Source organism: Rhodnius prolixus, unplaced genomic scaffold (genome assembly GCF_049639745.1).
Source record: "Rhodnius prolixus isolate KJV_2025 unplaced genomic scaffold, Rpr scaffold_1, whole genome shotgun sequence".
In the NCBI taxonomy this organism is placed as follows: Eukaryota; Metazoa; Arthropoda; class Insecta; order Hemiptera; family Reduviidae; genus Rhodnius; species Rhodnius prolixus.
In genome coordinates, this window is record NW_027411581.1 from 64,482,047 (window position 1) to 64,508,210 (window position 26,164).

A 26,164-nucleotide genomic window follows, 5' to 3' on the forward strand; every position below is an offset into this window, starting at 1 on the left:
AGTCTACAAGATATTATTGCAAATTTGTAGTTTTTAAAGTACTAAGTTTGTTTTCTAAATTTTATGATAGATTTAAACCAAAATCTTTAGCTAGTTTACTTTTATTTAGTACTGATTCACATCAATAAATAACTTCATCAACAACCTTTTCTAGCTGATCATGAAATTTGACATTGAAAGTTATCTAGTTTGAAGGTAGAGTGCAGTTTAGTCGGCCCAAGGTAACACAGTGCAGGTTAGTTTGTGCTAGTGACGATCAGTTGTGATTATTTGTTGTTTTTTTCCCCTTTTCTGTCATATGACATTTGACTAAGTAACAGCCTATCAATTGTAGAATAAGATATGTTGTTCAGTAAAGGAATGTTTCGATTATCGTGCGGACTCATGAAGGAGAACCATTCTGAAGAATTTTCATTGAAATCGTTTCATAAAATGGTAGACACAATTACTTTATTTTTTTGCAACACTTAATTTGTCTTACTGATCACTAAATTTGAATTGAATTTAAACTGTATGCATTCTGCAGTCAGATTTTTGCACTTTTGAAACAATCATAAGTAGTTTAGTTTCATTCTACATCTTTCTGATTTTTTACACATTCCCCTCTTGCGTTGTTTTTCAGGAACAAATTAGCTATACAATCATTCAGATAACAATAATTAAGACTCCCTATCTAGTTCCTGGGATTCAGTCAAACGCAAACTTGCAAAGGATTCTGTGTGTATAGAACAAGAAGTTTTAAGGGTATGATCAATTTAGTTCTTGTTAGTATTTTTTCTACATCAGGGATAATTAAAACCTGCCAGAAGTGTGAAAAAAACTGTTGAAGGTAGCCGCATCTTTCATAAATCTTCCTTGAGTTTTGGCTACAGATAATCAAATTTGCAGGGACTGGATAACTCCTGGGTATAGACTGCCTTTCAATCCAGAAAGTTTCGAATTTGCTCACAGATTTTTTACCCTTATAGGGAGATTCTACAACTCACTGTAGTGTTAGAATTTTAATTAGAACAATGTCAATGTAGCTTCAAATTCATGGTTTTAAGTGCAAATGACTTCTGATGTTAGCGTTCTTTAATGAAACTGTTTGCGGAGAACATAACTGGAATAGGGGATATACTAGAAATGGACTCTCTATGCCAATCTTAGTCTGAATTTCGACTTAATCCGCCTAGAGATATAATTTGTTGAATGAACAACATTTTAAACAGCAATAACAACACATAGTATCTAAGCCAAAATCAGTTTATACATGAAAATCTTAGCCGAACATTAGAAGCTTAAAATTCATAAAAGGACTAATGTAAGTTATTAAAAATTGTTACTCTCTTCGTTTGCTGTATTTGGTTATTGAATTCATTTATTTATACTGAACGCCAAGCGTTAATGCGATTGTTATAATGGTTATGACCATGGTTTTATTTTAGGGAGATTACCATTTTGAGACTAGTGTATAATTCAACATTTTTCATTTGTTGATTTTGCGCTAACCTGCATGATGAAAATGAACTCTTCTCTTCTCAGATTCTAAAAGTTTGATAGGTATTTGTTTTTTTGCCAGCCGTTTCTTTTACAAATCAAAATTGAAAATATCTTTAAAAAAATCTTCAGAATCTTTTAAAATCTTGATAAATATAATTTAGAAAGGAAATTAATAATTTATTTTTCTATATTATCACATTCGAATTATTTTAATTTTTTTTGTTTTAAATTCAAAGTCCAAGAACTCTACATATTGTGAAATATTTGCGTTGATGGTATAATGATTTTTCCAAACAACCATACATATCATTTAATTTTAGACAGTCTGTTTTACTAAGCATTTTTCTCTGTCCAAGCTGGGCTCCAGGATGTTTGGCTGTGATAGTTGGCTTACCTTTCCCTATGCTGAACAGGAAACAAACTAATTATTGCGGTAGATCTTTTCGTCAGATATAAGATCAATATTTCTTAAAAGAAAAATGATTGCTTACCTGAAAAAGTTCTTACCATAATGCATTATACTGTCATAGTCATACTCGAATTTATAAGTTGTATTTTCCAGGCTTTGCTTATCAAAATTAGATAAAAATTCTGAAATTAATAATTGTTCTTAAATTTTGTTTTGTTTGTTTTCTTTTACTTAATTTAGATTAGTCTTTAAATCAAACTCACGTGGAATGACGTTCTCTTCATGTATTTCCACAAACTTGTCACGATCATCGCGTGACTGTTCATGGAAAATACCTAGTGCGTGTAATAATTCATGCATTGCTCTGCCTTCATTTCCTAAACAGTTTGGACCTTTTTGATCTGGAGGTTGCAAGGAAACCACCTGTGGTCCTCCGTATTTACCAACATAAGACCAGCATCTATAAAAAAAAAAAAAAAAAAAAAAAATTAAATCAGATCATACAATGAAAATAATAGGTTATTTTGCCTGTGTATAATTATATAACGGACTAGAGCTGTGGGGTTCAGCCAAAACTAACAAACATTCGGACTGTGCAAGACATTCCAATCAAAACAACTCCGACAGATAGCTGACGCTCCTTTCTACGGTGACTAACTTCACTCTTCAAAACGACCTCAACATCCCATTGTTACAAACAACTCGCCAAAACTAAATATCAAAAGTTCCATACTGCTCTTTCTACTTGCTCAAATCCTCTTGTACAGTCTCTCGCCTCCTCTGACATCCCTAATATTTCTCGCCGACTGAATCGCCGATGGCCCCGCGACTTCCTTGAGATCTGAAGAACTAAACGTCATTATTTTCCTATCTCTCTTCTCTCCTACTCGTATTCTCCTCCTCCTCTCTCTTCCAACAGATAGCTGACGCTACTTACTACGGTGACTAACCTTACTCTTCACAACGACCTCAAACATTCCCTTTATAGACCAACTCGCCAAGACTAAATACCAAAAATTCCATACTGCTCTCTCTACTAGCTCAAATCCTCTTGCACTGTCTCTCGCCTCCTCTGACATCCCTAATATTTCTCGCCGACTGAATCGCCGATGGCCCCGCGACTTCCTTACAGTCTGAAGAGCTAAACGTCATTATTCTCCTATCTCTCCTCTCTCCTCCGACAGATAGTTGACGCTCCTTTCTACAGTGACCTCGCTCTTAACAACGACCTCAACATACCCTTCATAGACCAACTCGCCAAGATTAAATATCAAAAATTTCATACTACTCTCTCCACTTGCTCCAATCCTCTTGTACTGTCTCTCACCTCCTCTGGACAAAACTGACACTGGGTAGTTTCTCTTCTCCTGCTCTTCAAGTACCAATTAATCTTGTACTTCCTGATTTACTTATTGTATATACAGATTGTAATTTAAAAAAAATAAATATTTATAAAGGTATGTCAGTTCAAAGAATAATAATACTGGCTTGATAAGAACTTAGGAGAATAGGACCACTGCGGATTATTGAGGTGCCCCGCGCACAATTTCCTTTGAATCTGATTGATTCATCTTTAGAAACGTTTAATTTTTTTCTCTGAATTTGACAATTTTTTCTTTTTGGCGCATCGACTGCCACGGACATTAGCGCCCTCCAAGACGTTGTCCTATTTCTTTCCCATTGTCACTTGAGCTGAGATGACACGTGCAACTCTACATCTTCCAATCACAATATCTCTAATTTCATCGTTCTATTCGACGAGATAAAGTGGGGATTTAATCTTTCTTTTGTAGTTTTTTGGTGTGATTCTATTTGTAGTATTTCTTAGTTTTTCATTCTTCTTTGTTTAATCAAGTGGTAGCGTCTTGTTTGCTAATTATTTTCAGCCAACTGTTAGCACCAAGTCCAAGCTAACTATTTCAGTACTTAATTCCATCTTAGTGCTGATACATTTTTTTTTTTTTAAAGCTTTGTTCACTGTGTTTTAATGTTCACTGTTTTTTAGAATAGCGTATAATTTTAATTTTGCCAACAATTTTAATGTAGGCCCCTCTTGATCTTGAGGCCCTAGGCTGAAGCCTAGTTAGCCTATAGGAAAATCCGGCCCTGGCATGCCGCAAATAGGAAATTGTTATTAAATAATGGTTACACCCATCAAAATAGCCTCTGCATTTTTCCTAGTGTTCATGATAATAATAATTTTCATGTAAAACTTGTAAAAAGAAAAAGCATTTTCGTTGTATTAATGTTTACTACAATTACTTAGATAAAAGATTAACTATAATAAAAAACATTTACATACCCTTTAGGATACTTTATGGGCCATATTAGAAGATAATCTTTTTGTTTTCCATTCCAGGGCACAAATTTGACGCAAGTCATGAAATTAATAGTTGTAATTGCTCTTGTAATTGTAATATATTCTGCAGGTTCTGCAATTATAAATACATATTAAATTTATATTATAATTTTTTTTTTTTCTGAGCATTAACATTTGAAAACATTTTAAATGTAACACTTTATGTTTTTCTCCATCTTTTTCGGAGTTACTGTTTTTTTTTTTGGTGTGGGGGAGCGGTTAATTAACTGCAATTATTTTCACTTTTATCTTGTAAACAAACGAAAACATAAAAGAAAGTAAGGTTATTAATAAAATGCTAATTTCAGTTTACCATTTACTTTCTATTTCGAATCCAGGTTACGAACATTGTTTAACAATTACAAACACTGATAATTTTTTTCTTTTTCAAATTTACAAAGGCAAACATAAGTTCTAGTAGTAGTTAACTGATAAAGCTGACATTAAGACTTGTTATTAATTTGAAGTACTTTATTTCAATTAATAATTTACTAAATTTAATCTTTTATTTACATTTAATTGAAACTTTAATTCTATATCTTATTTAAAGTGTTATATTGTTGTTTTAAGAACACAATGTCCGTGATTATTCATTTACATGTTTTTTTAAAAGAGTTAATTGGGCTCATGTTTTGAGATTAAATTGTAAAGTATAAATGAAAATGAAAACTACCTTGAGGTGATGGAAACTTATAGATTCACACATTTTTCTGCTTTCTTATCACTTTTTTTCTATAGTTATAGTTCTTTCTTCACCGGTCAATGGTTTTCTTAAACGCGGACGAACTCTTAAATGAAACATCGTAAAGTAGGTAACCTAACAGAACAGTTTATCTTTGGGGAAGGTTTTTTTTTTTTCTTCACTGCATTTTCCCTAAACAAAAGCGCGATCCATTTTTTTTTTTTTTTTTAATCGAATCAAGACTTTTGTCGAAAAATTGTTCGATAATCGGAAAACGGCAGGAAAATGCTCGTTCATAAATTACCAACAGGAAATTTTTTTTCACTATTTCTGCTTCACTCACCAGTTTACCAATCTCTTGCCAACTTAATTTATTGCCATTAAAAACAATTACATAATACTGTTCACAGTTGAGAAATCGAATCGAATCGAATCCCATATGAATCCCCCAAAGAGTGAATATTTTCAGATATCGAATGAATTGGCTTTGTTCCTTGTTCGATAAGGTTTGGCGTTGCTAATGTATCGATTAAATTTGTTGCTAATGTTGTTTATTTCGATTAAATTTTAAACTAAGTACTTTTTTAACCTTTTAAAGTTCACCACCAAAATAGGTTTTCAGCAATTAGCTATCGTAATAAACTCGAGAAAGCACGGTTGACCTAAAAAAAAAAGTGCTTTGACCTAATAACCCCTCCACCCTAAAGTTCAAAGAATTGTTGATTGTTGTCCACGACTACCTTTTAGCTAAATAGATTTTTGAGTCCTAGGTAAAATGTTTAGTCATTCATTTATAAATAAAAATGGATATATATGATAACTTACCATACAATGGACTTATGACGTAGGGCACTGTGCCGTTTTCCCACATTTTCTCAGGGAATACATCCCAACGTAATCCAATCCTCCAGTAATTGTAAATCTGAAATGTAAAGCCTTATTATTCCTTATGTCTTATTCCTTTTTTTTTTATTCCCACAAAACAAAATTAAATACACTTTCTTAACCAAATTATGGAAAGCTTTCCCGGTAAAAACAAGGTATTCGTTGAATGGTTGCCTACACCAATTGGTTAGGAATGGAGTATCCACACCATTCATTGGGCCAAAACCAGAAATTGGTATTATCAAAGACAGTTCTTAAGCAATGACTTCAATGCACAGATTAGATTTAAATTTTTATTAAATTGTAAATATTTGTTCATTCTGAAAATTCTGTTTATTACTTTAATGTGAGACGTTTCGGGCTACTTTATGCCCTTGTTTAATCTAGTAAAAAGAAGAATATTAGGCCAAATTTTTGTAAAATAGTTATATCATCATTTCATAACCATTTCTATAATTCATCAAGTTCATTTAATTAGACTTATTATTACAATTATTATTCTAGCTTCATTACAGGATACGGTGGGTTCAGAAAAAACATCTTCACATGGTGGTGGGTTATTTAGTCCGGACTCTCTGGGTAGGCTTAGCCAGGAGTAGTAAATGACCTGCTTGATTGTGTAGCTATTGCGAGGATGCGACGATATGAAATATTTGGTCCTCTGGCAGAGGAGATTATATCACAACAAAGACTGGTGAATAAGATCCTGGCTGGACGGTGTAAGGAGACGAGGGATTTACCTTCAGGACTATCTAGTGGTGGTACAGTAAGGCTCTCTGGTTATGGGGATCGGTTCTCGCCCCTTTCTCTTTGGATAACTAAATTACTTTTTGGCGTTAGTATAGGTTCAATAGAGTACAATATAACTGATTTGATTGCAAAGCTTTGTGATGGACATTTTGATCTAGTAACCATTGTACATTAAATCATAAATAGCTTTTTATTTTTAAGAATATCAGTAAAGCTATCATGGTTGGTATGCTGCCAGCATTATGGAAAAAGATTGCTATCAATGAGTGACAGATCCAGCTATCTTGCTATGCGAAAAAGTGTCAGACAGGAATTTGCACTTTTCTGTTTGCGACATGATAATGTTCTCTGCTTTAAATATAGTATTATCTTCTTCTTTTTTTTGTAATGAAATCGCAATATAATTAGTATGAGTAGAGATTATAATGTCTCCGGAAGGCACCTCGTTATCAATAGCCATGTCACCTTGAAATAAACCTGGAGTTACTTCAGGATCTTGTTCTTCCAGAATCGCCCTGATCCCTTCATCCAGTTCAACTGAAAGAATTGGAAAAAAATAAATATTAGTACTAATGAAATAAAAAGCATTTCTTATTTGTCTTATTTATCTATTCAAACTTTCAAGTAAGTGAAAGTAAGTACTTTGATTTTGTCTAAGTATTAAATTAAGTCCATATATCCCACTTTGCTCACTCCCCTCATTTTGACATCAAAATGCTCATTGCAACCAAGGTGCTCAAGATTTCCTGTGATAAGAGAAAGACGTATTCATCGTAATTCATTCTTAATATACCATAATCACCCTGGATAATATAATGCGAACCACAATTACACTCAATTTGAGAAAGAAATTTAAAAAAAAAACCTGTTGGGAGACTAATCTATGAAGAATGATTCCCAATAATTTTGGGAATAAATGGCAAAGTTCAGATCCGTTGGCTATAAGAAAAAAGGGATGCTTATTGGAGCATCTTGTTGGAATTGACCATCCAGGAATGTGTGCTCTTCAATGGAGGCAACATCAAGCAGAAGGAAAAGCTTGGGTTACAACTCTTCGGCAAAGAGTAATTCCTCAACATCTATCTCGTCCATGCATTCACTGCAAAATTTTAGAACGACCATGGTACTTGTCTACTTGTAAGTGGGCTTTGCAGTGGATTGGAAGAATGCTCTGTCTTGTTTTAAGGCCACGCTGGACTGAGAACAGTTAAGCCTTATGTTTTGAATCAGCTGCACGATGATTGGTCCATCAATAACCTATTATTGGCCTTCAGAATCGAGAGAAACAAATTCACGTAATTTAGTATTAAGAAAATTTTTTTTTTTTTTTTTAATTATTTAGATAGATTAGCTAGATTTTTAAAAGAAAATAATTTTGACATTTGACCTATCTAGAGATATGTATCCTATCCTAACCTATCTTGAGATACGTATCCAACCATAACCTATCTTGAGATACCTGAAATCGCAAAAACACTTCTGTTACGAAGTGAATGTTTAAAAGAAAATAATTTTGACATTTGACCTATCTAGAGATATGTATCCTATCCTAACCTATCTTGAGATACGTATCCAACCATAACCTATCTTGAGATACCTGAAATCGCAAAAACACTTCTGTTACGAAGTGAATGTTTAAAAGAAAATAATTTTGACATTTGACCTATCTAGAGATATGTATCCTAACATAACCTATCTTGAGATACCTGAAATCGCAAAAACACTTCTGTTACGAAGTGAATGTTTAAAAGAAAATAATTTTGACACTCGACCTATCTTGAGATATGTATCCTATCCTAACCTATCTTGAGATACATGAAATCTTAAAAAACAGTTCTATTACGAAGTGGATGAAATGTTTTCAAGATTCGATGACGTGGCATTGGAAGTGATGAACATTTTCCATAGATCCTAATTTTTTTCAAAACCTGTAACCAACTTCATTATCGATCTATTTATTAAGCAGTTTTTTTTTTTTTTTTTTTTTTTGTAATAACCTATACATAAACATAGATCATCAGTTTGGGTTGATAGGACTTTAATAGCTGAATTGTTGCAGGTTGTATCTGAAGGAGGAAATGACTTTGCTAATCTTCTTGTAAGGCAAACATGTGAAGTATACTGAAGGCTGCTGCTTAGAAAGTGCATCATTACCTGGACGTTTAGGGGGTAACTAAATCTTTTAATAATATTCTTCTTTTTTTTTTTTTTACTATTTATATTGAGTATTTATTCTGCGCAAACGTGCAGTAATGCATAAAATTGAAGACGTATGATCTGAGAAAGGTGAATGGTATTCCAAGACAGTGATGATCACATTTAACCTTCTTGTTAATCTCTGAGGTCAGGAACGTCTCAGCCGTCTCTTAGAGGCTTAGATTTGTTGCACGCAGTATTGAGGCATGATAATAATGGAATTTGGTGTTGCTTAGATTAACCAAGTACAGAAGGTGCAATTGGATCTTGAGAGCTTTCTGCATATTGCTGACATTAAAAATAGTGAGCGTATGTACTTCGGCAAAGGAAGTTTTTTTTTGCCTGAAGCGTTTATGTAAAGTCCCCGAGTCCGTGAGTCATAAGTCAGTGCTAGGATTAAAGCAACGATTTCTCTGTAGTTGCTACAGATTTTTTAAAGAAATCGTTTTCTAATTAAACCTTGAGAATCACAGCAAGGAAAATTCTTTTGTAAGAACCCAAACCAGATCTTTGTTTGTTCTTCTTTTTTGGTCTTTTTTTGGCATTGACTTTCGCCATACAGTCAGCATCGTCTAGATGCTTATCACTAGAATATCACTCACTTTCCATTCTTACTTATAAATACGAGGTGTGTTCAAAAAGTAACGGGAATTTTTAAATTTCGCGGGTTTGGAGAGTCTGATTGTAAAATTTTTTTTTCTATTATGTTGGTACACATGCCCCTGAAGTACGATAAAATTTTCAGTAATATTCATTGTTTACTTCTTAAGTGGCAGCCGTTAAGGTTAGACGTGTTTTTCGAGCTTGGCGATTTTTGTTTGTTAAAAAAAATGGATCAAAGAATTTGTATTAAATTTTGCGTAAAAAATGAAATAAAGTGTGTTAATAAAGGCATATGGTGAGTCTGCTATGAGTAAAACAAGGATTTACGAGTGGTATAAGCGTTTCCAAGATGGCCGCGAAAACGTTGAAGATGACGAACGACCTGGACGTCCAAGCACATCAACAACCGATGAAAACGTGAAAAAAGTGAAAGAAATGGTTATGAACGATCGCCGAACCACAATCAGAGAAATCGCTGATGATGTTGCCATATCAATTGGCTCATGCCATGAAATTTTTTCGGATGTTTTGGGTATGAAACGTGTGGCAGCAAAATTTGTTCCAAAATTGTTGAATTTCGAACAAAAACAGCGGAGAATGGAAGTTGCTCAAGAGTCACTCAATGAAGTCGACAACGATGCGGATCTACTGAAACGTGTTATAACAGGTGACGAAACATGGGTTTACGGATATGATGTCGAAACTAAGGCTCAATCGTCCCAGTGGAGGCATTCTGGATCGCCAAGTCCGAAAAAGGCTCGACAAGTGCGGTCGAATGTGAAGGTTATGCTCACTGTGTTCTTCGATTTTAATGGCATAGTGCATCATGAATTCTTGCCACAAGGTCAAACAATCAATAAGGAGTACTACCTACAAGTTCAACGCCGTTTGCGTGAAGCAATCCGAAAAAAACGCCCGGATTTGTGGCAAAACAATTCATGGATTTTGCACCACGATAATGCACCTGCTCACACTTCATTGCTTGTTCGTGAATTTTTGGCCAAAAACAAAACTTTAACGATGCCCCAGCCTCCATATTCGCCAGACATGGCTCCATGTGACTTTTTTCTATTTCCAAACATAAAGAGAACATTAAATAAAAGGCCGTCGTTTTACAAGCATAGATGACATTAAAAGCGAATCGCTGAAAGAGCTGAAAGCTATCACAAAGATCGAGTTTCAGAAGTGTTTCGAGGATTGGAAAAAGCGCTGGCACAAGTGTATTGTATGCGAAGGGGACTACTTTGAAGGCGACAATATTAATGTAGATGAATAAATAAATATTTTTTTCAAAAAACGAAAATTCCCGTTACTTTTTGAACACACCTCGTACACTCGCTTCACACATTCAACCCTCTACTATATACAACTATTTACTTACAAACTTACAACTAATGGATGGATCAGTACACTCTATATTCCTGCCATCCTTAAAGCTTAACCTGAATTAAAATTACCGTAATCCTTCTCTAATCATTTTCTTCCATTCATTCTAATTCGGCTATAACTTTTAAATACACTCATATTTCCTTGGCTAGCACTGCTACAGATTTAAGCACACAGATGTTGGTGGAGAATATTATGTCTTCGTAGCGAAATGGTGCATCTAAATACCCTGTATATGTCGTCAAACATTCGTTTCCTTTCTACCACATAACGAGGACATATCCATTATTATTTGTTTTTCTTTTAATTCTTTATACAAGTTCTTTTTAAAGACCAATAATTCCTAAATCAAAGTTGGAAGAAGTAGAGCCTCATACTTGACGTCATGATTCCAACGCTTCAGTACTTTTCAAAACTGGTCCATACAACTTTTCCAAGCACCCACACACACATGGACAAAGGACATCTCTTTTAAATCTTGAGATTTATAACCGGATTATGAATCATTGTAGTTTTAAATATTTCAATTCAAATTTATTGCTAAAATAAATTACTTAAATCTACTTTTAAAGTTTTTTTGTGTAATTCCCATGACAACATATTAACAAATTGAAACAAAATAGAATCCTGGGCAAAGAAGTGGCGGATTAAAATGAACCCACAGAAATGCCATAGCATGCCACGTTTACTCTCCGGCGGGGCTCCTGTCCACCTGTCCTCCTTTTCAACAGCAATCCTCTTCCTTGTACACAGATCTGGGTGCCGTTACCTTGGGCTCTACATAGGACAAAAGACTCACGTGGAACCCACACACTAGACTTAAAAGACAAGCAATGACAAAACGTGCGAAACTGCTTTACAGACTACTTGGACGACCCTCTAAATTACCCATTGAACTCAAACGCTCAATATACAACACTATCCTCAAACCTATGTGGACCTACGGACTAGAGCTGTGGGGTTCAGCCAAACCTACAAACGTACGGACTGTACAAACATTTCAATCAAAACTCCTCCGACAGACAGCTGTCGCTCCTTTCTACGGTGACTAACCTCACTCTTCACAACGACCTCAACATTCCCTTTATAGACCAACTCGTTAAGACTAAATATCAAAAATACCATACTACTCTCTCTACTTGCTCTCTGGTACAGTCTCTCGCCTCCTCGGACATCCCTAACAATCCTACTCGCCGACTGAATCGCCAGTGGTCCCGCGACTTCCTTACAGTCTGAAGAACTAAATCTCTCCTCTCTCCTCCTCACACTCTCCTCCTCACATTCTCCTATCTCCTTTAGAGAGTGCTACCACTGGGTAGCTTCTCTCCTCCTGCTCTTCCCGCACCAGTTCATCTTATTTACCTCCTATTTACTTATTGTATATGTTTATACAGATTGTAAATTACAAAATAAATAAATAAATATTCAAATATTACTAGAAATTATTTATTGACACTATTCTTTGCACAATTTTTGGTAAGATTACCAAAATTTAGCTCAACTTAAACAACTTAAATTCTTAAAAATCTGACTCCCAAAAGAAGATCCGATTGTTGTGAACCCTATGTTCTAGTTTGTATCGCATTCATTCAGATTTTTTTGGCCGAGTTCCCTGAGGTTGTAGAAGTTGTGAGTTTTTTTTTAAAAAAAACAGATTCTTAGATCCTGGAATTTATTAATCATTAAATTCTATTCACCTTGAACTTTGCATACAATTTGCAGCAAATAATGAAACAATAAATTTTGTAGATAGAGCAAATTGTGATGAGCTTAATTATAAATTCTTTTGGCAGGATTTTTTTTTTTAGATCGATAATTGTTCGAATGATAATTACCATGCCATTAATTGGCAATTAATCGATAGTTATTGTATTATTATTGATGGTATAGCAACAATTATTATTATTATTTTTCAAAAGGATCTTTAGTATTGAAAAGAAAGATGTCGATAATCGTGTTTCATTTATTAATACTTAGATAATAATGTAGCAATTCTATTGCTCTACAGTTATTTAATAAATAATTAGCAAATTATGTTTGCAATCGATTGTTAAGTGGTGTTATTTATATTTATAGTATTATTGGGTTTCTCAGTGTGCTAAATAAGGAAGTATTTGTAATTTTTTTATTAACTTTGTCTTTTTTGTTTTTTTTAACCAGAATTTTGGTTTAATCATCCAGAAATATATTTTTAATTGAATGTTCTGATTTCTTCTTGGAACAACTATAAAAGAAATAATAAAAACAATTCTTTGGTGCCAGCTTCCTACATTTTTAAACTGTCTTTTCCCCTTTTTATTAGAACTAAGTGGTTTTTTTTAAAAAAATGTTTTAATAAAATAAAAATATTGAAATACCTTCATCAGGTATAGGTGGATGTAGTACATCTGGGATTGTAGGTAACGGTGGTACTAAGACCCTGCCGAGCGCCGGCTTCTTAATGAACACGCATACTATGAGCAGAAGATATCTCTTCTTCATCTTTGGTAGATCATGTTGACACTGCCTCCGGATTGAGACTATAGTGTGGACTATATTTGTGTAGGTTCTCTCCTCCTGGTGTATGTTGTTGTCGTCTATTTGGAGTGGTTCTAGTCGGTGGCAAGAAGGTTCGTTCAACTCTTCCACCCATTTTTTACCCCTTCTCCTCATTGACCATCTTCTTCCAAGACACACATCTTCTTCTCCTTCTTGATCACCCCTACCACTTTATTCATAAACACAGAGAGAGAGAGACCACTCCCTTAGTCACTTTTTGTGTCCGGTTAGTTTCTTTGCCTGCAGGCACCTATGCCAAATTCTTATACTGCGTCTCATTCTAATTCTAATACTTCTGCAGATTTTTTATCTTTTTTTTTCCCATTTTGTTATGATAATACTCTTTTTCCCTCTTTAAAACTCATCATTTATTTTCTTACCGCTGCGAGTTTGACTAAGTGATTAATCAACCAGCTGGCTCTCTACACGATTATTTGTGCAAGACAGTTTCTTGTCTTTTTTTTTTCTTTTTCTTTTAAATATTATTTTATGGAGTTGAATGAACTTCGTTAGAATTCAAAATTTCGTTATCTTATATTTTACAATTTATGTCGTTTCAAAGTTTTATGTAAAATTTAATAGCTAAAAAAAAAATAATTTTTCTGAAATTTTGAAATAATTTAAGAGTTTCTGTATGAATTGAATGAAATATCAATCGTTAGGGAAATGGTTCACAATTTAAAGGAGCTAGAGGTCCTAAATCACATTTTTTGTTTTGTTTTTGTCCTAAGGTACAGCTCTGTGTTAGGGACAGTACAGCTCCCCTTTAAAACCGGTCCTTGATAAACAGAGTAATGGTGTCATGAAGAATGCTTTTTATTTCTTTAAAAGAAGCAATGATGATCAAAGTAAAGTAGTAATTGCCTATTTTTTTTAGGCAGGCTTTACGTCCAACAACCAAATTAGGTTTCATGGTCGGAGGCGACTAACAAACATACTTTACTATAAAGTTCTTAACGTATATTAACCATTAAATAAAATCCAAGGCTTAGAGACACCGGGAATCGAACCCACTAAACCAACAATACATCTTAGCATTGCGGGTCTAGTCTCTTAACCGCTCGGCTACCGTGGCGCCTCCCATTAGTGAATACTAAAAAAGAAAAAAAAAGACATTGAATCTTTGTATTTATTTTCTCATGTGATTGTATTCAAACTAGTTTATTTATTATTTATAGCAATTTTCCACAATAAATCCTTTTGTTTATTCGCTCGGGTAGATAGAAGAAAGAAAAAACAAGTTATCTAAATGTAAATTAAAAGTGAAATGCGCAAAAGATTGCCAAGATCTTGCGCACCTACCTGGGAGTGACAAAGAAAGAGAAATAAGGAAAGGAGAGAAGGTTGTCATTACAAGGTGGCTTTAGATTTTATTATTTTTCTTATTTTTAGGCCACTAAGAGTTTCTTGGAATGTTCTTTGTTTAATAAAATTTATCTTTTTTCTTAAAAAAAAATATTTTGTTTAGTTAGTGGGAGTTTGTTGGTTTGTTGATTGGATGTACTTTAAATATTTTGAAGGGCGAACTTTAAAAAAACAAGATTGGGACTTCGTTTATTATTTTTGGTCAGACTTCTTTTCTTATTTTTCCTTTATCGCGTTTTCTTCTAGTATTTTATTTATTTATTTTTTAAGCGCATCAACATCTGAGGTCATTGGCGCGCGGTGCTTTCAAAATAAATTTTATAAAATAATAAAAAAAAAAAAATCTAGTTCGTAACCTTCAATAGTTTGAAAATTATTCTAAAGTGATTTGTATTTCTCAGATGTTATTCACACATAGAAGACATAGTTTGGCTTAGATCCAAGGTATCCAATCCAAGACCTCTATCCCAAGGAAAGTGGAACATTAAGGCATAGTTTTGTTTGTTTCTTTTTATTTGTGCCACAAGAATTCATTAAGAATTTGTTGCGGAAATATTGTTCTGTACTTTTGTCCTTGATTCATTGATTAATATTTCAGTAAAAATGCTTAGTATTTTTTTTTTGTCTTTAATTTAAATCGAGTGAACATCTGGCCGGTCATTGGCACCCGAAGCTTTTTTTTTTTTTTTTCTCAGTGCACTGCCAGCCTCCTGTCCACAACGCTGTCCATTACCGGGACAATGAGCTGGTAATTGTTAGGAGCTCCTAACAATTAAAAAAAAAAAAAAAAAAATCTAAGGGGCCAGCAGCTGGATTCGAACCTGTGATCTCCTATACCCTTTTTTTTTGTTTACATTTTAGGAATCAATTATTTTGTACATTTATTTACTAGAAGCCGCTAGAGTGGGCACACAGTATGTTCGTACTATCAATTACAAAGACTATTATTGTCATGTTTAAAACCACATACTATTCTACTATTCACTATTGCAATAGTGAATACACAGCATTATTTTAATTGCATAGTTTTTTTTTTTTCAAGGTGAATTTGGCTTCACCATAGATGCGTCACTAAATTAGTTTACTAATAAACTATAAATTATTTACATACATAGCATGACATAATACGATGAATCAGAGATACGTACATATGTATGTATATATTTTGTTTAAATGGAACTGTAAATTTACAAGTTATTATTGAATAATGTTTCATTTTACTTCTGTCATCAAAATTACGACTTAATAATAGTAAATAATTTCTTTTATTACCAAATTAACTTCAGTTTATTTTATTTTTTTAACCTTTATTAGTAACAATAACCTTCAACAACTTCAATAATAAGTGATGTCAACGATTGTATAAATAATTAATCGCTATTTTATAATTGTTTAAATAAACTAACTTAAAATATAGTACAGCCAGTTCCGTTAAGCTTATATGGAATATTTATTTGCTTAGAATAAATAACTGTATTTGCAAAAGTATTTACTTTCAGTTAAGTATTGATTACAGTTTTCTTTGTTTTGTTTCAGCCAGTCTGTGCTTTACACAGTGAGTAGTAAGAAAATTATGACTGTACTTCCCAGAACGTATATATATATAAATAGAGTTAGTAAGTAAATGCTTTAATAGATTTTTTAGCCGTTATTTCCTCGTTCAGTAAATGTCTCCTATGTCGCGTACATAACAAGATAGTAGAGAAGTGAAACAATCTTTATTCATTTCAATTATTTTCTTATCTTTCATTCGCTAGATATCTTACTTCTTTGTATACTTAAATTCAGTGTTATATTAAACATCCGATTTGGTAATATTTTTATTTAAAGGTGTGAAAATACAAAATAATAAAATAAACTACTTCTTGTATTTTTCTTTTTAGTTAAATTTTGGTGATTTGAAGAAAATATATTCCTTAAAAAAGGAAAGTATGGTAGGATATGATGAAAAGAAAATTGAATTAACTGCCAAGGAATATGCTTTTGCTGGAGCTAATGCTGGAATCATTACCAGATTCCTCACACAACCATTGGATGTGCTTAAGATCAGATTCCAGGTAAATTATTTCTTACACTTTTATTCCTTGCAGAAATTAATTGAATTTCCCCTTAGTTCTAGTACCACACATTTAAGGATAAGTTAAAGCTAACAATATCAGGATAATTGTTAGTTTGGAGAGAATAAAACTTACCTTTGGCAACTTGTAGTAACCTTAGTGCTTGCCGTAGTTGGGGGGTACTTAAGTCCATTGATTCACATTTTATGGTAATAAGTTCTTAGAAAATGCAATACCTACAAATATCTTCTAAGCCCCCCCCCCCAAAAAAAAATCAAGGACTTGGAATCATATATACAAGGAATCAAAAGCACTTGGTGTTCTTCTCTATCGGTGGACATAGTTCACGGATTCGAATCCATTTGTACAACTGGCTTGCTTTTCAATTAAAAATCACGAAGCTGAATAACAATATTTTATCTCCAGTGTAAACCACTTGTACCAAGTACTTATCACTTAAAAATGTGGTAGGGAAAATAATTGACGTGTCAAGGACATTTCCAATTCCCTCAGATTGTTAGTTTTTTTAAAAAGCTTTCACTTCATAATACGTAGCCTCTGCCCCTTGCACGTTATGTGAGAGAAGGTATTTTAATGGTTATAATTTTCTATTGTAGTAAATTAAACATTAATTTACATATGTATTTTCCAGTTTTATTTTATGGAAATAAATACGATATTAGAAGATACGATATTTATGTGGGTTTGATAAATAATAAAATTCGCTAAACTTATAAGTAGTGATTCGATTTATTAACACATTAACATTACTCACATTAACATTTAGTAGCAACTAACGCTATTCATTACAGTTACCATTTACAACAGTCACAACAGTTTACTGTTACTTACTCACTACGTAACGCCACAAAACTATTCTACGACTGACCACTGGTCCGCACTGCACCGAATTGCACTAGTCTCAGCTGCACTAACACAGCTCTACTCACTAACTGACTAACCGCCAAACTGGCTAACTCTGAAGCACTCCGCAACACTGACTCTCTCGAACTCCGACTCAACTCTGACTCTCTCCAACTGAGACTGACCGCAACTCCAACTCCGACTCCCCCACTCCAACTGGAACTGCCCCACTTTAACTCCGTCTGTCTCACTCCCACCTGCCACTCACTGGCTGGGGAAAACACATACTGCCACCACCCCAACTGGGGCCGCTCTCTTAGCTGGCTTTTACACAGCGGTGGACCGTTATAGGCTACGTTCACTAAAATCCCAGAACAATCTAGCCCTTTTCTTCTCCGGCTCGGGTAAAGCCCGGCCTTTTGTTTACACAGTGGTGGACCGTTATAGTAGACTTTGGTCAGCCAACTCCCAGAACAATCATTTCTTCTCTGCTCAGGTCAACTTCGTTACAATATGTTCTTTTTACAATACTTTTGTTTGATTCTTAAAAGCTGTGAAGGAAAAGTTAACTTACTTCCTAGAGATGGACTTAGGGGGAAAAAAGAAAATCTCAGCATTAATAGAAAAAAAATTGAACTACTTCCGGAAAAGAAAGATAGTTTCTTTAAAAACTATTGCACATCTTTCGCATATAAGATTAACCTATAAGATTTCCAAAAATTTCTAACGTGAATAAGTAACGAAAGAAAACAAAGTAAGTTCGAGGATGGATTAACTATGTTGGAATGAAATACTGGTGTTTCTCACAATAGGCGCCACGGTAGCCGAGCGGTTAGAGGCGAGACCTGCGAAGCTAATATGTATTGTTGGTTTAGTGGGTTCGATTCCTGGTCTTAGGCCTTGGATTTTATTTAATGGTTAATAAAAAGAAATTTACAGTTAAGTATGTTTGCATTTACCTAACTTTGCGCATGATCAGTAGATACAGGAAAATAATTAGGCGTGAATCCCAGCGCGTAATCGAAGATATAACTGAGAACCGTTTTGGCTACAATAATAGAGCTACAGCCGACAACATATCGTACATATCGGGGAACTAAACCTTGAACCAAGAAACTCTACATTCGCCTTCGTCCTCTAATCAGATATTCCCGCTCTTGTGTGACATCACGGTCAACATCACCTGGGGTTGGTTCAGTCCCACATGCACATGCTTCCCGGCCTTTCTTGAAGACAGGTTCCAACTGCATGAACTTCTTAGCGGTAATAGTGTCCTACATCCTAATTAAATGGCCAGCCCATCCTAATCTGTTGCTGAGAAGTTAGCGTTCCCTGGTACGCTGTTGTAAATCTGGTGAAGGATAAGGGAACTAAAACATTTAGTAAAAATTTTTGACTTTTAAAAAAAACTAACGTCCATCATAAAACTGAGAGCATTGTTAGAAAATTTATGAGTGTTTCAAATCCAGATATACATTCTATATATTTCAGTGGTTTACGTCGATTGTTATATCGGCCTTTTTTTTTGTCTCCGCTTACGGTGATAACGTGCTGTGCGTTGTCTAATTGTGAAGGCATTGACTTCATGCTTTATCTCACTTCCTTTTACATTTATGTAATATTTGCATGCTCTAAACAAACATTCTTTTATCAATAAATTTATGATAGTTTTACAAAATATTGTTTTTTTAGGCTAACACTTTAGAACCAATGACGAGGCGTTGAGGGGGAAAAAATCCCCACTATAGAAACCGTTTTCTTGACTAAATTATTTTATTTATTTACGTATTTAGCTTGGACTCCCTCCCCCGATTCATGGTGAATTCTTATCATTAATATTGCCAAGTTAAGTGAATCTCAGTGAATCTATACCCTCGTAACATCTTCAAAATTAGTACAGACATATTTACTGCGGAACATTTCTGTAAAATATCTATGGAAATCTTAGTATTGGGTCAAAATTTTCACTTCTAATTTACATAAATATTCTCTACTTAAGTGGAGTTCAATGACGTATTGGCCAACTTCATATTTTCCACTGTTCTTGAGTGACGTCACTTTAATTTTTTTTTCTAAAATCAAGGAGTGTCTGACCCGCGGGTCAAAGGTTCGCCATCATTGGCGAATTCTACTGACATTCTACTGACTCTCGTCATCACAGAGGAGATCGTAAGGGCCACAGTCTTTTAAGTAAGTCTTAGAAGTATTGTCTGGAAATGTTTTGGAAGATAGATGTTGTACAACAATGGAATGTGATGTGATTGAAGGTTAAGATGGAATTTATCAGTATCGTGTTTTCAGCCACTTGTGTTGCACAAAAGGAATGTATGAATGGTTTGATTGGTGACGTAGAAAGGAGCGTCTAAACTATAAAGCGAAGAATTTTAGACTGCAAGGACTGAATCCTTCCCAGATTTGTGCGTTTGGTTTGAACCCCACAATTCGATGTGACATAAAACTTAAACTTAAATTTATTAAAAGATAGTTGATGGATGAGTACAAAATAATTCGTTTTTTTTCTTTCTAGCGGTTTCATTTAATTGATTTTTATCATAGTTATTATTTCCATTATTGTAGTTCACTTCTATTTCTAGCTGCAAGTAGAGCCGTTGACAAGGTCTTCCAGAATATCAAAATATAAAACATTACTACAAGCTTCCAGTACCATCTTGAAAGAGGAAGGTATAAAAGGATTATGGCGAGGACATAATTCTGGACAATTACTTTCAATTACATTCGGCGTAGTGCAGGTAATATGGGTGAACGTTATTATTAACAACGATACTATATTTTTTAATCTATTCTTTATTAACTTTAACAATAAATTGTTATGGCTTTTAATATATTTTTCTAATTTAATGATTTTATTTAAAATTTCAGTTTTCTACCTTCGAAACTCTTACGGCTTATTCAGAAAAGTTATTCTCTAGTCACAGATCCTTGAATTCTCATTTCATTTGTGGTACAGTTGCTGGAACCTTAGCTACTGTAGTTTCTTTTCCATTTGACGTAACTAGAACTCGATTCGTTGCCCAAGGAAATTACAAGGTCAGCTATTTATAAAAATGTAAAAAAAAAAATAATAACTGTAGTGCTAGCAGTAATAGTTGAACTTTCAATTTGTAAATTACTTTGCTTTTAATTGAAAATTATTTCCGCATTTTTTTGATTTTGTTTTGCATTTCGTTCGTAGACGAGGAAAAAAAGTTAAAGATTAAGAACCTGTACCTGTTTATTCCAACCCCTTGAGCTCTGAGCTGCTCTATCCCACAGCATCTCACAAAATCCATCTTGTCCGTTCCACCACAACAGCTGTCTTCCTTTTTTCCCTTCGACGAATCTAGTGGGAGCCAAACCCACACAGTAAACGTTTTACTCAGTACACTAGCAAGATTGAGGATTGATTACTGGGAAAAAGATAGACCACCTGAAGTCGCAAGGCTAAAAACTCAGGTGAAATTTTCAACCCAAATACATGCTATTCGCCAAAAGTATAATTTATCCCTTGGCTAGGAGAGAGCCTCTGTACAATGAGTGGTACTGGAAAATAAGGAGGAAATCTTTGGTACGTCTCCATCTCATGGAGCCCTTAAAAAAAAAAAGGCGTCAACAGTGAGACCGAAGTGGAGAGCTCTAGCCCTTGAAACGCTTGGAGAATGTTATCTATCTCCTCCTTGGAGGAGACATCTATACCGACGGTTCAGCAGATGGTGCCACTAAAAAATGCGGAAGCTGGAGTGTATGGTACCAACTTCCAGTTCTCAGAACCTGTTGGAACATGGTCAACAAAATTTCGATGGGGAGATTCGAAAGCTATCCTTGAATAGGTCTAAGATACGTGGTTGAAAGGAAATTGGACCAAGTAGTCTTTCTTAGTGACTCCCCAAGCTGCGCGTTAATAGCCGTAACGGAAGCTCAGAGTGGAGTTTCCGCTAATGTAAGAGCGTGCCAGGAAATGATTGATAAAAGATACTTACAGAAGGAAAGCACCTAGCTTTTCAGTGGATTCCAGCACATAATGAGCAGAAGCCGATAACCTTGCGAAGAAACAGGGAAGTCAATGTGATCAGCCCGACCACGCAATGTGTTAAACATCGGCTAAAAGAGTTATAGGTAACCACATAATGGGGAAATTACACGTGGAATACAGGAGCCGCTGAAAAGCAGTGGGCAACACTGCTAGAAAAGAAGATACCTGCCGGCCTCCCCAAGAAAAGAGTCTGTCGTGCTCTTCCGAGGAATTACAGGGCACGACTATCTACAAGCACACCTCCACAAGATAGGTATTAGGGACTCGCCGATTTGTCCATTGAGCAATGACTGCGTAATGATTTTTAACCATTTGAACGAGTGCCCGGCACTACAGGGCATGCCCACTATGTATGAAAGATATTGGGCTGCCAGACAGAAAATGGCTTAACGCCTTTGTCGCGGGATAAGGAAAAAAAAGGTACACTTTTTAGCCCAGAGTTACCTTCCCTCATTCTGGCTAAATGTTGTTACGATCCAAGCATTGGAGTAAAACTGGTAACTGCAAGAACACAAGGTTATGGTCGAAATCGGTGACCCGGAATTTGCACTTTACTGTAAACAATAAATAAATTATATAAATGAATAAGCTTAGCCCTTTGATTTCAGGCTTATGGAATGATGTGGGAGGGTATTGTGTTGATGGTGAAACATGAAGGGCCAACTGCACTCTTCAAAGGGCTTAGTCCAACATTGATACAGGTTGCACCGCAATCAGGAGTTACATTTGTTACACATAATCTGATCTCAAGACTGATCCAAAACTTTAGTTAGTTTTAAAATTATTTATTTAAATATTTTATGTTCTATTACTAAAACATTGTCTCTTTAACCAGTTAAGCGTGTTTGACACGTGTATACACATCAAACCAAATCTCTGTTACGGTGCATTCGACGTGTATACTCGTTGTGAAAAATATAAAATTGCCATAAACTATATAATCTCGAAATTTTAATAAAATACAATAAGAATATTATTTGGTGGGGATGTTTCCTTTATCTTACCAATAGAACTGCTCAGTATCTTATACGGAGGGGGGTGGAGGGAGCCAGCCAAATGATAAGTGGTTGGTACCTGTTTGGTCTCCGCATTAGAGATTAGGCATTACAGACCCAAATAGAAGCTCTCAACCCTTGTGCGATACCATTTTTACCTTTTAGATAGAGGTTCAGACCTCAGTACGAGCATGATTTCATTTTGCACAGAGAATTCAAAGCTCTTTTTCTTCCTTGTAAAAGCTCTTGCGTCCCTAGTTAACTAGGAGCAGTGCATACGTGAAGCGGTGCAAGATTTTGAATGAGCACAGAAAGCTCTGGTAATCTCAAGCCACTCAGAGAGATTGCAGAAAAAGTCGCTTGTAGTGACTATTACGACTATTGTTAGCTTTTGGTTGTTTTGCCCTGCGTTCGACGTGTACACACCTCATTGTCTGATTTTAATTCCGCACACAGCGGGGGGGGGGGGGGGATTTTAAAACTAAATTCCTCGCTTAACTGGTTAATCAGTTGCTACTGAAACTATTGTATAATTAAAACTGTCCGGTAGGATAGTTGTTATGGTTAATCGTAAAAAAAAAAGAAGCGTAATGCTGAAAAACATCCAACTGAAAAACATTTTTCTTTTTATAGTAAATGCAATTTTAAAATTTTATTTAAATAAAAAGCATATCCTTTGTGTATGAATGTACGCAGATCGAATAGGTTTCGATAAAAACATTGCCGCAGTGGCATTTTCGTGTTTTTGTTTGCTTTTAATGACAGAAGTAATAAATTCGATTCGAAATTTGATCGCAAAAATACAAAAGCTGCAGATGAATCTTAAGTACATCGAATCTTCCAAAAATAGCTTGTTTCAATTTTTCCATAGGTTGGTTATCCAAAGAAACTGAAGGCGGTGGATTAAAGATATCTGGAAACTTAATAGCTGGCTCTGTAGCTGGAATTTGTGGAAAATTGTCTATCTATCCACTTGATGTGGCTAAAAAGAGATTGCAGTTGCAAGGATTTCAAGAAAATAGGCGTGGATTTGGTGAAGTAAGTTTTAAATAAAATTTTTATCTACATTTAGTTAATTAGAAGTTGCAACTCTTATTGTAATAATTATCTTTTTCAACACAATTAGTTGTATTAACAACAAAATATTTTAATTAAAGTAATATTAAAAATTACAGAATTTCACATGTTCTAACATGATTAATGTAATATTTAAATTACAGAATTTCACATGTTCTAACATGATTAATGTAATATTTAAATTACAGAATTTCACATGTTCTAACATGATTAAAGTAATATTTAAATTACAGAATTTCACATGTTCTAACATGATTAAAGTAATATTTAAATTACAGAATTTCACATGTTCTAACATGATTAAAGTCTATATTTAAATTACAGAATTTCACATGTTCTAACATGATTAAAGTAATATTTAAATTACAGAATTTCACATGTTCTAACATGATTAAAGTAATATTTAAATTACAGAATTTCACATGTTCTAACATGATTAAAGTAATATTTAAATTACAGAATTTCACATGTTCTAACATGATTAAAGTAATATTTAAATTACAGAATTTCACATGTTCTAACATGATTAAAGTAATATTTAAATTACAGAATTTCACATGTTCTAACATGATTAAAGTAATATTTAAATTACAGAATTTCACATGTTCTAACATGATTAAAGTCTATATTTAAATTACAGAATTTCACATGTTCTAACATGATTAAAGTAATATTTAAATTACAGAATTTCACATGTTCTAACATGATTAAAGTAATATTTAAATTACAGAATTTCACATGTTCTAACATGATTAAAGTAATATTTAAATTACAGAATTTCACATGTTCTAACATGATTAAAGTAATATTTAAATTACAGAATTTCACATGTTCTAACATGATTAAAGTAATATTTAAATTACAGAATTTCACATGTTCTAACATGATTAAAGTTTATATTTAAATTACAGAATTTCACATGTTCTAACATGATTAAAGTTTATATTTAAATTACAGAATTTCACATGCCAAGGTTTGATCAATTGTGTATTCAAAACTGTGAAGAAAGAAGGATTCACCGCGTTGTTCAAAGGTCTAGTCCCGAGTATGATCAAAGCTGCAATTACTACTGCCATGTATTTCACTATCTATGACGAAACGTGCAAGCTTTTAACATTAATAAAACATTAATACAAATATATATTAATATTACATTATTTATTTACGTACAAATAATTATGTATGTACCATATATGTAAATGTAAATTTGATAAATGATTTATTTTTTCTAAGTAATGTGGTTCCTTGTTTCCATCAGTTTTTTTCAGAGTGTTTTTTATGCCAACAAATTAAAAAAAAAAAAAAATATTTTATTGCTTGAAAATTCATTAAAAATTGCTTAATTGTTTTTGGTGCATCTGAAATAGCATAATTTAACGAACTTCATAGCAAATCTAAAGAAATAAATAAATTAAATAATTATAATTAATCTTTTATTTAAAAAAAAATGTTCGCTACAATAACTTAATTAATTGCTTAATTACAATACTCCTTTGTTTTTTGTGAACGTGAAATATTTTATTTTTTTAAATAATAAGTTGATATTTTCGTTTTTAGTGTACTGCTATGTTTTGTCCTATTGATGTTAACCTGCTGTATTTGTATTCTTTATAAACTAGTCATTTAAGAAATATGTACCTTATAAAATGTTTATGTTCACTATTTTATAAGAAAAAAAAGTAAAGTGTAAACTTGTATTGTTTAATTTCTGTTGTTTAAAGATATATTTTCTGTAGATTAATGCCTGGCTCAGTTTTTTTTTTCTGCTTTGGTTGACACATGCATGTTATCCGGTTGCATCGGTTGAAGTGCAGTCAAGATAATCTCAAAAAGTTTTGGGAACAAACAAACAGATCAGTAATGTTATCAATAATGCATTATTTTTATCATCTGGCTAATAAAGGTTGAACCCATCAACTTATTAGGATAGTAAAGGTTGAACCAGGGCCGGATTTCCATATAGGCTAACTATAGGCTTCAGCCTAAGGGCCTCAAGATTAAGAGGGGTATACATTCAAATTGTTAGCAAAATTAAAATTAAGGTTAGTACCAATAACAGCATGTTTCATCAACAGTAGTGATGTATTTTTTCTCTCATGTAAATTTACAAACTTAAAAATGGTTGATGAAAGGGCCTCATAAGTTGAATTAGCCTAGGGCCTCTTTTCATCTAAATCCGGCCCTGGGTTGAACTCATCAATAACTGTTTCAATGAATTTATTAGGATAGTAACGTGGGATCTTACAATATATTGTATTTTTAAGGGTCTTTTTTTTTGGTTAAAATTGAAATAATGTCATGATCTTTGAAATTTTTTAACATCTTCAAAAGATAATCCAGGAAGGTTTAGTTAGGGTTATAAGGTGTTTTTTTAAGGATCCACTGTATACCATTTTTAGATACTGTTCGTTAAAACATATGTTAACAACATTTAACGTTGATATATTGTAATATCAACTGTTTAGTAACTTTCCAAGTTTTTGCCT

General features: G+C 33.7%; 2 protein-coding genes across 8 annotated transcripts; one reads left to right on the top strand and one right to left on the bottom strand.

Moving 5' to 3' along the window:
* The first annotated feature begins 210 nt into the window (after positions 1-210).
* LOC141446113 (mitochondrial thiamine pyrophosphate carrier-like) lies at positions 211-25,383 on the top strand. 6 transcript variants are annotated; one of them, XM_074112531.1, is made up of 9 exons: positions 211-435; positions 8,627-8,736; positions 16,192-16,267; positions 16,539-16,712; positions 20,171-20,326; positions 20,457-20,624; positions 22,215-22,374; positions 23,473-23,639; positions 24,636-25,383. In XM_074112531.1, the coding sequence occupies exons 3-9, from the start codon at positions 16,229-16,231 to the stop codon at positions 24,807-24,809; spliced, it is 1,038 nt and encodes a 345-aa protein (XP_073968632.1). In that variant the 5' UTR covers positions 211-435; positions 8,627-8,736; positions 16,192-16,228; the 3' UTR covers positions 24,810-25,383. The 6 variants fall into 6 exon arrangements, with proteins under 6 accessions (XP_073968632.1, XP_073968633.1, XP_073968635.1 ...); XM_074112532.1 differs by having other exon boundaries at positions 16,196-16,267; XM_074112534.1 differs by having other exon boundaries at positions 212-435; positions 16,192-16,271.
* Positions 1,639-17,098, bottom strand: LOC141446112 (hatching enzyme 1.2-like). 2 transcript variants are annotated; one of them, XM_074112530.1, is made up of 7 exons: positions 16,848-17,098; positions 7,010-7,104; positions 5,758-5,854; positions 4,194-4,323; positions 2,155-2,351; positions 1,974-2,073; positions 1,639-1,887 (listed from the first exon to the last, which is right to left on the bottom strand). In XM_074112530.1, the coding sequence occupies exons 1-7, from the start codon at positions 16,903-16,905 to the stop codon at positions 1,713-1,715; spliced, it is 852 nt and encodes a 283-aa protein (XP_073968631.1). In that variant the 5' UTR covers positions 16,906-17,098; the 3' UTR covers positions 1,639-1,712. The 2 variants fall into 2 exon arrangements, with proteins under 2 accessions (XP_073968631.1, XP_073968630.1); XM_074112529.1 differs by lacking the exon at positions 16,848-17,098 and adding an exon at positions 13,110-14,600.
* Positions 25,384-26,164: the final 781 nt, after the last annotated feature.

Bases quoted from the DNA above. Each gene is read 5' to 3' on its own strand.
- LOC141446112 (XM_074112529.1), bottom strand. From the start codon at position 13,404: ATGAGGAGAAGGGGTAAAAAATGGGTGGAAGAGTTGAACGAACCTTCT. The intron at 7,105-13,109 runs GTATTTCAATAT...CAATTCTTTCAG, and splicing joins TCCACCTATACCTGATGAAG to TTGAACTGGATGAAGGGATC. The intron at 2,352-4,193 runs GTATGTAAATGT...TTTTTTTTATAG, and splicing joins CCCATAAAGTATCCTAAAGG to ATGCTGGTCTTATGTTGGTA.
- LOC141446113 (XM_074112531.1), top strand. From the start codon at position 16,229: ATGACTGTACTTCCCAGAACGTATATATATATAAATAGA. The intron at 16,268-16,538 runs GTTAGTAAGTAA...TTTTCTTTTTAG, and splicing joins CGTATATATATATAAATAGA to TTAAATTTTGGTGATTTGAA. The intron at 22,375-23,472 runs GTTAGTTTTAAA...ATTTTTCCATAG, and splicing joins AAGACTGATCCAAAACTTTA to GTTGGTTATCCAAAGAAACT.